The sequence below is a fragment of the Leucoraja erinacea genome, chromosome 19 (genome assembly GCF_028641065.1).
Source record: "Leucoraja erinacea ecotype New England chromosome 19, Leri_hhj_1, whole genome shotgun sequence".
In the NCBI taxonomy this organism is placed as follows: Eukaryota; Metazoa; Chordata; class Chondrichthyes; order Rajiformes; family Rajidae; genus Leucoraja; species Leucoraja erinaceus.
The window spans coordinates 263,061-275,283 of NC_073395.1; the positions used below are offsets into that span (position 1 = coordinate 263,061).

Sequence of the window (12,223 nt, forward strand, 5' to 3'; positions counted from 1 at the left end):
CTAAACAACAATTCAACAAGTTTGATCAGTGCTCAGTTGCTGTAGTTAATCCCATTCCCTCAGAATTCTGATAGTACACTGAAGTAGGTGCAAGGATTGGTCATTGTGCTGAGATGCAGCACAACACAGAATGGCCAGCATTTCACAGAAATCCTTCATCAGGCTTTTCTTTACCTCTGTCAGATCACTTAACATAAATAATCACACACTAGTGTATTTGAAATACTGTGTTATGTGCCGTCTATTATGTAAGTTAACAACATTTAAATTGACTGATTGAGTTTAAGCATAAACACATTTTGGTTAAAATTGAATTCAAGTCATTACACTTCTTGAATTGACCATAAGAAATAAATCAGAACCAAAGTTGCACATAGCTAGTTGTAGCCCCACCTCCAGTTGTTGATAAATTACATCTGTCACATAGCTAGTTGTAGCCCCACCTCCAGTTGCTGATAAATTACATCTGTCACATAGCTAGTTGTAGCCCCACCTCCAGCTGCTGATAAATTACATCTGTCACATAGCTAGTTGTAGCCCCACCTCCAGTTGCTGATAAATTACATCTGTCACATAGCTAGTTGTAGCCCCACCTCCAGTTGCTGATAAATTACATCTGTCACACAGCACAGAAACTGGCCCTTCGGCCCAACTCGCCCATGCCAACAATGTTACCCCACATAAGCTAATCCCCTTTGCTGTGTTGGGCCTTATCCCACTAAACCTTTGCTATTCACATACCTTTCAAAATATATTTTGTTATTGTGCCTGCCTCAACTACCAACTGTGAAAACCGCCCACTGTGTGAAAACATTGCCCCTCAGGTTCTTATTAAATCTTTCTTCTCTCACCTTAAACGTTAAACTTGTGCCCACTAGTTCTTGAATGTCCCAATCTTGGGTAAAAGACGCTATTCACCCTGTCCCTCCTCTATTTTCTCCACCATTCCTTCTCTTTGCTACATAAAAGAACTGTCTCCTCATGTTTTCAGTTTTGATGATGTCACTGATGAAAGACTGACAGTTTCCCACAATATGGATGCTATGAAATGAAGAATATGAAATAACAATTTCCATTCTTCATTTTAAAACACTGCACTCCAAAACCACACACAAACCTTACCAGATAGTTGATGGTGTAAAATCTGTCGTATTCCTGATTTTTGGCATTGATTTTCCGATGCTGTTTTTTCCTCATATGATCTCGGAGGGTGTTTTTGTCACGGAATGTTTTCTCACAATATAAACACTGTAAACTGCAAAAAGTACATTGGTAAAGAATGTACATGATGTTCAAAACTCCCTCTTAAATCTTTAATGCACAAATACCTATAATCAATCATGAAGTTATTTAAAAAATCTAGTAATTTAAATTCTCAATGAACATTAGAAGTAATTATTTCTGTGACTGTATAACTAAATTGGTGCCAAGATTAAAGTAATGTAAATTAAATGAATATTAGTCTTTAATTTTTCATTATATTTATTTATTCAATATTGCAACAACTGAGATATGAACTTTGACACGGGAACAGGAGGTAAATAATTCAACTGAGCACTAAATTGAGAAGAACTAAAGGCAATGAGAGGGAAAAGTACACATCAAGTTCTGATGAGCTGGGAGATGGTATATGACGAAGGGTGACTTAGAAGATTCAAGAATCAATTTGAAAGCAGATTTGAACTTGATAACTGCATTTTTGATTCACTTTTGTTTGATAATCTGGGAACAACGGTGACGACTGCAGGCTTCCCTGAACCCTTGATTGTTTACTGTGTATTCTTTCAGTACCGCAAACAAAGCAATAAGAGACATGAAGCATTTTCAAAAGCTCCTGTGGAGTTATTATGATGCCTGACAACTTTCCAGTTTTCTCTCAGTATACAATGCAAGAAGATCAAAGGAGTGAATTGTTTTTGAACTTGACACATCACCCCTGAACGAACGACCCTTCCCTGCCCAAAATGCAGCCTCTTGTGTCTCAAAATCTTTCTTCAGCATTGCGCTTTCACTCAGCAAATCAAAAAAACAATCCACCAAGAAAATACAGATTTTAAATATTTTTCTGGGGCAAGACAGAAGGGTGTGCAAGGAATCAGAGTCAAAATGGGATTGAGCAACGGAATGTCCAGTGAAACTAGATGCTGCCCAAATGCTGCACACAAACCTCCAGAGTTTTCCTTCAAGGTAAAAGGTATCTGATTTGCAGCACATCCCTGACAATACAAAGGATGCTACAAAAGAACCAAGACAGAGGAAAGAGATCACTATGGAGTGGTGCTACAAGAGCCATATACATTGGTTCAACTGAAAGAGATATTCAGGCCATAGAGTAAACGTGACTGTAGAGTAAACGTGACTGTAGAGTAAACGTGACTGTAGAGTAAACGTGACTGTAGAGTGAACGTGACTGTAGAGTGAACGTGACTGTAAACGCTGACCGTAGAGTAAACGTGACTGTAGAGTAAACGTGACTGTAGAGTAAACATTGAAGGTTTGACCAGACTTTGAAGAGCAAATGAACAAAGATGGATACAAATCCTGATTGTAAATTGGTATGCACTATAAATTCACCTTAAAATATTGTCCAATGTTCTATAAGTTTTCTTTTTCTCTTCATTAATAGGATACTTAGAAGTCAATCTGTATGAGTGCATGAATATGTAAGAGTGTTTATGTACAAGTCTTGTGGGTGAGACAATCAAGGATTGTGTGTTCTCCCAGTAGACAAAGCTGGAAATAGAACTCTCTCACACTTTCTGCTGCTATTTACATTTATATTGGGAACTAACATTTCCTGTTTCAAGTGTTCCTGTGCTGCATCTATTTATACTCATTGTGAACCCTGTGGAAAGACTGGGATAAAGCATTCCTCTTCCAAAGTTGCTGAAAGGCAAATTGCAGAAAGTCGGTGGTTTGTAATTTGTAAATATTTATCACACGTTAATGCAGTTTCCTGATTTGTTAACTTACTCTCTTTGATATGCATTTAACTTAAGTTTGTTCCAACTCTAGAGCAAGTGAAGTCAATTACCTTTTGTTTTTGGAATACAATATATATTGACATGCCTACCACAGACAGATAATAGACATAAATAGATACAGAGTGCTGGAGTAACTCAGCAGGTCAGGCAGCATAGAAACATAGAAAATAGATGAAGGAGTAGGCCATTCGGCCCTTCGAGCCTGCACTGCCATTCGATATGATCGTGGCTGATCATCCAACTCAGTATCCCATCACTGCCTTCTCCCCATACCCCCTGATCCCTTTAGCCACAAGGGCCACATCTAACTCCCTCTGTGGAGAACATGGATATGTGACGTTTCACAGAGTGCTGGAGTAACTCAGCGGGTCAGGCAACATCTGTGGAGAACATGGATAGGTGACGTTTCACAGAGTGCTGGAGTAACTCAGCGGGTCAGGCAGCATCTGTGGAGAACATGGATAGGTGACGTTTCACAGAGTGCTGGAGTAACTCTGCGGGTCAGGCAGCATCTGTGGACAACTTGGGCAGATGATATGCGAGTCGGACCTTTCTTCAGAACATAGTTGCTTTAAGAAATAGCATTTTCATTAAAAGAAAAAAAACTGCGTTTTGCACATCTGCAAAATTAGTTTAGTTTAGTTTATTGTTGGTGAAGAACTCCTGCTTGAATCTACTGGTGAATCGCCGTTCCAGGATGAGGATTGTGAAGACCTGCAACTGGTTCCCAGCACCGTACCACAGAGAGTCATGTTGCAAGCTCTGCTGCTACCTTGAATCTTTACTGACCAGCACTTGATCTGAGAAATGATCCGAATTCTATTTGATTTACATAACTACTCAATCAAATTGAAAAGTCATACTTATCCACTTTTTTCTGCACCAAATCCAGAAACTCATTGCAGTAGACGATGTTGTCTGGAAGACCAATGTTGAAAGCGTGGTCTTTAGCCATGTGATTCAAGAGGATGGCTCTGATTGAACAATAACATTAACTTTAGAAAAGTTACCTATTAGTACTCTAAGAATGCAAATTAATTTCTGAAATTAATATCAAAATGTCAATGAAGCAATCTTTAAACTGAGATTAGCAAAGAGTGAAACACATCAAGAAAATAAATTCAGCAATCAATTTCTTTTCCCAGCAATTTCTAATGTCCAAAAGAATTTTAAAATAAATTAACACCAAAACGAACATACGCGAAAGCACGATTAAGTTTGCTCATTGTAAAATCATTGGACTAACAGAGAAGGGGGAATAAGCCAGTTCGGTATTCTGACTGCGCATGCACAGGTCATGGGTCGCTCGGGATAAACACTTTCGGCGGCTGTTCCGCTGCATGGGTACAGACCTGCGTCTCGTCCCTAACCAGCCGCCGCTTGGCCTTCTCCGTCTGCTCCCTAGTGTCCCGTCCGTCCGGGGGCGGCCTTGGTGCGGATCGCGGGGGGTGGGGCCAGCTCAACCCTGCCCGTCCCGCTTGCAGGAGCACCACCTCCAGCTCAACCCATCTGCCCATCCCGCTTGCAGGAGCACCACCTCCAGCTCAACCCTGCCCATCCCGCCTGCAGGACAGGCAGAATCGAGCTGTCCCTCCGCGCTGCCTGCGGGCCAGGGCCGACAATCCCGACTGACTCTGAATAGAAGAGTCTCATTCAGACTTCCTACACATTAGACTTTTGCGCCGTGGTCGGGATGGATGGGAGCTGGGATTTCCGCGGGCGCAAGGAACAAATGACCTAAAGTTTGCGTTGAGTGAACCGAGTGTTCTTAATGTCCTTGTTGTACACCACCATTTTGTGAGAATGGTTGGATCCCAGCTTCAGCTCAGCCAACGTCAGTCACATTATCCGGACAGGCGGCGGGGGTCAGGAGCTGATATGAGGCATCGGTGATGCTCTGGAATCCTAGTCGGCCACCACCGAGCAGCGGGTTCGAGGAGGCAGCGCCCGACCTGGGGAGTATAGGTGTCAGTTCTTCCAGCAGCGAGCAGAGAGGCACATGTTACTGCAGGCCTCACACCCGTTGGCCACTGACTCCTCGATCCCGGGATCCAACCACTCACACAAAATACCGGTGTACGACGAGGACGGTAAGAATACCCAGTTCACTCTACGCAAACATTTGGTCATTTGTTCCTTGCGCCCAAGGAACTCTCCAGCGCGGTCGAGACCAGGGGTTTCTGAAGTTGCATTCTCTCGATTGAGGACATTTTCTCCACTCTCCTAGAAGCAACGAGCCATGGCTTTACCAGTGGTTGTCTGTCTAACTGAAACCTCTCTCCCACCTCTCACCGTCTCTCCCCATCTCCCATTCGCATCTGCCTCCTCTCTCTCACTGTTACACCATGCTCTCTCCCACCTCTCACCGTCTCTCCCCATCTCCCATTCACATCTGCCTCCTCTCTCTCACTGTTACACCATGCTCTCTCCCACTACCAGGCACCCCTTTAGCTTTTTTTATTTTCGATTGACCTTTGACAAATCCCATGATTCCTTGGGATTTTCAGAATACCGAACTGTATTATTGGTAAATCACTGAACCTGGCTGGCTACATAAGGTTGGGAATTTCTAATGCCAGGGAACAGAGTAGAAACCAGGTGATAATTTACACGTAAGTGAAGGAATAGTCTGGGGCTGAGAATTCATAGTCAGAGGTGTAGGTTTAGCCTACCTTGTCCATGACCACTTAGTTGACTAACAGGGCGAGTTTGGCATTTGGCACTTAGTCCTCTAAACCCTTCCCATTCATGTATCTGTTTAAATGTATTTTAAAAGCATAATTGTGATGTGTAATGATCTGTGTATCATATGGCAAGCAGCCCAATAACCTTTACTTCAAAGTTTGGGCTGGAAAAGGTTAACTAGATTTTAAAAATACATTAAGGTTATCAGAATCTTGCTCTGCATCACAAAGCACAACTGTTTTAGAAAAGTACAGACCTATTTCCTGCAAATTCTCCATTACAAAACATGCAGATGCGATAAAAATTGGTGTCAATTCTTTCCCGCTGCTGCTGTTCCAATACCTCTTCCTGTGAAAAAGGAAATGAGTGAGAAAGCCAATCCTGCCCATGCTATTTTTATTTGTAAAAACAATGAGCAAAGAATATTGTCAATTAGCTTTTACAGATATTGATACTTGACTGAAAGTCGTATTTAATAAAATGTACAGGAAAGAACTGCAGATGCTGGTTTAAATCAAAGGTAGACACAAAATGCTGGAGTTACTCAGCGGGACAGGTAGCATCTCTGGTGAGAAGGAATGGGTGACGTTTCGGGTCGAGACCCTTCTTCAGACTGATGTCAGGGGAGTGGACGGGACAGAGATAGAATGTAGTTGGAGACAGTAAGACTGGTGGGAGAACTGGGAAGGGGAGGGATGGAGAGAGAAGGAAAGCAAGGGCTACTTGAAGTTCGAGAATTCAATGTTCATACTGCTGGGGTGTAAGCTGCCAAAGCGAAATATGAGGTGCTGTTCCTCCAAATTGTGCTGGGCCTCACTCTGACAATGGAGGAAGCCCAGGACAATGTACATAATAAAATGTACAACCTTACAGGTGATGTCATACACCAATATCCATGAAACACAATAAGGTTCACTGTACTCAGTGTGTACTTCTGCCCTGGAAAAAGGGTCTGACAGCCTACCCTATCTCTGCCTCTCCTCATTTTATGTACTTCTATTAGTTCTCTCCACAACCTCCAATGTTCCAGAGAAAACATTCAGCCTTTACTGGATGGGCCAAAGAGACTCCAATGTCATAATGAAAGAATTAATTAGCATAGAAGTCATGTTAACTTGATAGTAAGAGTAGTAACTAAACTGTAACAGCTAATGTCAGCACCTGATGAGGGTATCATAAGGTACTATACAAATGCCTGCTTTCTGGGCATTCACCTACGTCACCTATTAGTCAGGAGTTGTCTCTCACCTTTGAGTCTAAAGATTGCCACGATATTCAAGATCGCATTCAATGAATTGAGATAAAATTCTGGGCCAGTCATGTGTAAGACTGTGTCTTTACTGGCTTTTTCAGGTGTCTACCAAAATCCCAGGCACTACTTCTAAGAAAGTCAGGGCAGTTATACCCATTGTCCTGGCCAATATTTATTCCTAAATTAGCTGCACTAAAACAAGGAACGGGTCCTATTTGTTTGTTCACAGCAGCAGCTCCACTTCCTACATAACAACACTATTGCACATCACAAGTACTCCATCTGCTATAAAGTGCTTTAGGACATCCTGAAAATGGCACCAACAATGGCACAAAAAGAGCAAATACTTCCTTACTTATTTTATTCATAATATATTGGAAACATATTCTGAGAGTTCAGATTTTATGCATCCATTGCCTATCCACATTGGTGTATGTGATTTTAAATTGGACCACACATCTCAGCTCCATAAACTTATGTATAACAGGAAATTCTTGTTAGTTTGAGCTGGACAAACAACTTTACTGAGAAATTGTTATTTTACTATAATGGAAGTCTCAATGTAAAAAGGAGAATGATTCATTTTCAAATTTTCAAATGATATAAAATTTGAAAATGAATCAAAAATATATAAATATCTCACCTGGGTCTCTTCTATAACCAGTGACTCTGCTCTCACTCCTCATCCCCCCCACTCATAACAAGGGCAGAGTCCCCCTTGTCCTCACCTTCCACCCCACCAGCCGTCACATACTGAGGATACTGAGTTGGATGATCAGCCATGATCATATTGAATGGCGGTGCTGGCTCGAAGGGCCGAATGACCTACTCCTGCACCTATTTTCTTTATAACATTACGTAGTCAGAAAGTCACACAGTCAACCCTAGATGGTCAAAGCCCTATCCCATGGCCTTTTTCAAGCACTTCTTTGTATGCCAATTCTTAATTATCACTGGGGATTTTTCTCCATCATTCAAAAAAGCTCCAAGTGCACTAGAATCTCTAACAAATAAAAATAATTACCGTCTGATTAAACTTGTTCATTGAGACCAAGTGAAAATACTATAGAAACTAGGGTTTGGGAAACCCCCCCAGAATGGCCTCAGCTCTCCCTTCAATTGAAGCCCCTACAAGGAGGGGGTGTAGGGATTATGATGTGGTTATGATTCTGGCCAGAATAGGCACAACCCTACATCAGGCATGTCTGGGGGCAGCATGAGACAATGTTACATCAGGCATGGCTGGGGGCAGCATGAGATGATATTTGCTCCTACACCATATCAGACAACTGAAGCACATTACTTTATTTCACTAATGACTGACTTGAACAACAGAAAAACACATTAATTCAACAAAAACATGACCAGAACAAAAGAAAGATTAAACATCTGTCGAACAGAATCCTTATTCAAGCCATGATCACATTGAATGGCAGTGCTGGCTCGAAGGGCCGAATGGCCTACTCCTGCACCTATTGTCTATTGTCCATTGTCTACTCTTGGTATCAGAGGAACAAATTGCATATGTTTGACAATAATATTAGCACTACACCCCAATAATTTTGTTTTCAAATATCTCTTGGCGCTGATGCAGAGTAAAGTACTTTAAAAAGTTGTTGTTTCGGGATAACACTCTAGATTCACTACAACAGTTGACTTTCTCAATCTCAACCGTGAAATCTCCTGCCAGGCATGCAGCGTGCAAATCACATCTGGAGTTTCCAGCCAAACATCCCCCACACACATCTGTTCAGAGTTATGGTTCACCAGTGCAGCAGTTAATGCTGCTGCCCCACATCTCTTGGGACCACCGTTTGATCCTGATCTGGAGTGGCATCTGTGTGGTGTTTCAACATAATTACGCGGGTTTCTGTTCCATGCTCTGGTGTCTTCTCACATGCCAGATGATTTCCTTTATCCCAGAGTAGATTAACTGGCTACTATACATTACCCGTGGCAAGTAACCAAAGAATCAAAGATAATGGGGAAACGGGGAGAAAATAAATGTCAGGATTACAGAGAAATCACAATGGGCAAATGGGACACGTGGGAACTGCACAGATCTGAGAGTCACAACAGTTTCCTTCTGTGTCGTAGTAAGCAACATACAATGACTTGCAAGCTGCAACCAACCCATCTCTGTCAAACCTGTTTAATCCACCCACCATCAAGGGGGAAGCGTTCAGAATATGTTTGGCAGAACTCTTTTAGAATGTGGAATGGGAATCCAAGTTCCTCACAAATAACTTGGATAGATACTGAAGGTAGACAAAAATGCTGGAGGAATTCACCGGGTGAGGCAGCATCTATGGATCAAAGGAAATAGACAATAGACAATAGGTGCAGGAGTAGGCCATTCGGCCCTTCGAGCCAGCACCGCCATTCAATGCGATCATGGCTGATCATCCCCAATCAGTACCCCGTTCCTGCCTTCTCTGAGAGCAGAGTCACGGGGTATAGAAGAGATCCTGCTGAGAGACTCATCTCTAGTAGACCAGAACCTATGGCTATCTGGACTACACTTCTTTCCACCCTGCTTCCTGTAAGGACTCCATCCCCACTCCGTCTACGCCACATCTGCATCCAGGATGAGGAGTTCCACATCAGGTTCAGGGAACGGGGGTTCCCCTCTTCTATTATAGATGAGCCTCTATACCCAGTGACTCTGCTCTCACTCCCCATCCCCCCCACTCGTAAGGGCACAGTTCCCCTTGTCCTCACCTAAAACCCCACCAGCCGTCACATACTGAGGATACTGAGTTGGATGATCAGCCATGATCATATTGAATGGCGGTGCAGGCTCGAAGGGCCGAATGGCCTACTCCTGCACCTATTTGCTATGTTTCTATACAACAAATAATCCTCCGACATTTTCGCCACCTCCAACGTGATCCCACCACTTGCCACATCTTCCCATCTCCTCCCCTGTCTGCTCACCGCAGAGACCGCTCCCTCCGTAACTCCCTGGTCAATTCGTCCCTTCCCTCCCAAACCACCCCCTCCCCTGGTACTTTCCCTTGCAACCGCAGGAAATGCTACACTTGTCGCTTTACCGCCCCCCTTGACTCCATTGAAGGACCCAAGCAGTCTTTCTAGGTGCGGCAGAGGTTCACCTGCACCTCCTCCAACCTCATCTATTGCATCCGCGGCTCTAGGTGTCAGCTGCTCTACATCGGTAAGACCAAGCCAAGGCTTGGCGATCGCTTCGCCCAACACTTCAGCTCGGTTCATAATAACCAACCAGATCTCCCGGTGGCTCAGCACTTCAACTCCCCCTCCCATTCGGAATCCGACCTTTCTGTCCTGGGCCTCCTCCATGGCCAGGATGAGGTTCCCCGTAAATTGGAGGAGCAGCACCTCATATTTCGCTTGGGCAGTTTGCACCCCAGCGGTATGAACATTGACTTCTCTAATTTCAGGTAGTCCCTACTTTCACCTCCCCTTCTCAGCTCTCCCTCTGCACACTGTCTCCGCCTCTTCCTTTCTTCTTCCCGTCCCCCCCCCACCCTCACATCAGTCTGAAGAAGGGTCTCGACCCGAAACGTTGCCTATTTCCTTCGCTCCATAGATGCTGCCTCACCCGCAGAGTTTCTCCAGCATTTTTGTCGATCTTCCAGCATCTGCAGTCCTTCTTAAACATGGATAGATACTGAGGCCACATCGTGCATTGTGCGAGATCACCTGAAACCTGTGCCCAGGACTACGATGCTTCTTTCCACCGTGAGTCTAGGCTCAAACACTGGGAGGTCAGTGCTCAGCTCAGGACAGGTACACTCAGCACACCTGGCTGGGTGCAGTGACGGGTGGCTTTCCCCTACCCGTCCACCTGGTGTAGAACACGTCACTAAAATAGAACATCTGCCAAAGTCTGACTTAAGTTTCACGAATAAGCGATCATAATCACTTACAAGTCGTTTTTGCTGAAGTTGCTCTCGAAGTACTCGGTCTTCAGGTAAAACACCGCACAGGAGGTAGTAGTCTGCTTGGTCCTCTATCAAAAACAACATGTCCATTATCAGTTGATAATAATTCTCTTTGTGAACATTTAAAATTCATAACATTTTTAATCAGTCTGTTTTACCAGTAGTTCGCTGAATTTGTAACCTTTTATCACCTTCTATAAATTACTTTGAAATCAATGATTTCTCAGTGAACTAACAACTTACCCGCAGGACCTTGGGAGTTAGTTTTTATTACACTACAAAAATCTGTAATTGGCTGCTCAGTAAATCTTTTCTTCCAATACAAAATATACCTGAAAATGAAAAAAAACGATGTCACACTCACAAGAACTGTTATTTTCCTGCACTTAAATTAAAACATTACCTTTTCTACCTGGAATGCTGCATGCGAGATTTTTCAAAATGCAATTGGCTGCTCTGCCAGCTGAGCGTCATTGCTTAGGATGCCAGAGATGCTTGCGATCTAATGCTTGACTCCAACATCCAGAAGGTTAAGGCCATGTCACACACATAAACAACTTTCCTCAATGGCAATTGCAAGCATTGGCTCTCTGCCAATGATGAAAAACTCATTAAAAAAAAAAATTGCAGTTTGTTCATTTTTCACTTAACTAAGACTTTATTAATGACTTATTTACAGTGTCATTTATATTGTTCCCATTGCTCTATTGGTCATTAGTTACTTGCACCTGTACCTGATCACATTACCTGCTTTAGATAAAGCACTGTCACTTCATTAAGGTTATAAACAAGACTTTATATTTTATTTTAGAAATTCCATATAATAAATCTCTCAAATCCAGCATGCACAGGACTTTGGTAGTGGCGGATATTCCTGACTATTGGATGTTTTTCCTCTTTATATTGCAACATACTTTATCTTTTCTGTTAGAGAATAGTACATTAAATGTTCCAGTGAACCCATTAAGTTTAAAGCAAGTTGGGAAAATATGGCCCCACTGATTTAAAGGGGACAGATGACAAACTATCAAGATTTACGTATTGGATAGTGGGTTAGCATAAGTAGAGACTTATCATTGTGGAAACCAGCCACTTTCCATTTGTCTCCTTCACTTTACCATCCTATTGGAGATTGTCTTTACTGTTCTCCAATACAGCAATCTTGTATTTTATGACACATTTGGAAAATTTTAAATTTTCTCCCCCATTATAAACTCTGCAGAAGGACATATTTATTTGCTAGAATTTCAACATGTTGCCGTATTTCCCTTGTTTACTCCAACGATAACATTTAATTAGGTACAGCAAGTCATGTATGTGGCACCTCAGATTGGTTTAAGATAAATATATCATGCTTACAACGATCAAGAATTGAGGTC

General features: G+C 42.7%; 1 protein-coding gene across 1 annotated transcript in view; it reads right to left on the reverse strand.

Moving 5' to 3' along the window:
- znf277 (zinc finger protein 277) overlaps window positions 1-12,223 on the reverse strand; it is a 32,314-nt gene that overhangs the window by 14,059 nt on the left and 6,032 nt on the right. Inside the window, exons 3-7 of the mRNA XM_055650006.1 lie at window positions 11,088-11,176; window positions 10,830-10,912; window positions 5,926-6,017; window positions 3,848-3,958; window positions 1,123-1,255 (exon numbers count right to left, since the gene is read on the reverse strand). Of these exons, the coding sequence (XP_055505981.1) occupies window positions 1,123-1,255; window positions 3,848-3,958; window positions 5,926-6,017; window positions 10,830-10,912; window positions 11,088-11,176 (508 nt within the window). The remainder of the gene's footprint in view (window positions 1-1,122; window positions 1,256-3,847; window positions 3,959-5,925; window positions 6,018-10,829; window positions 10,913-11,087; window positions 11,177-12,223) is intronic.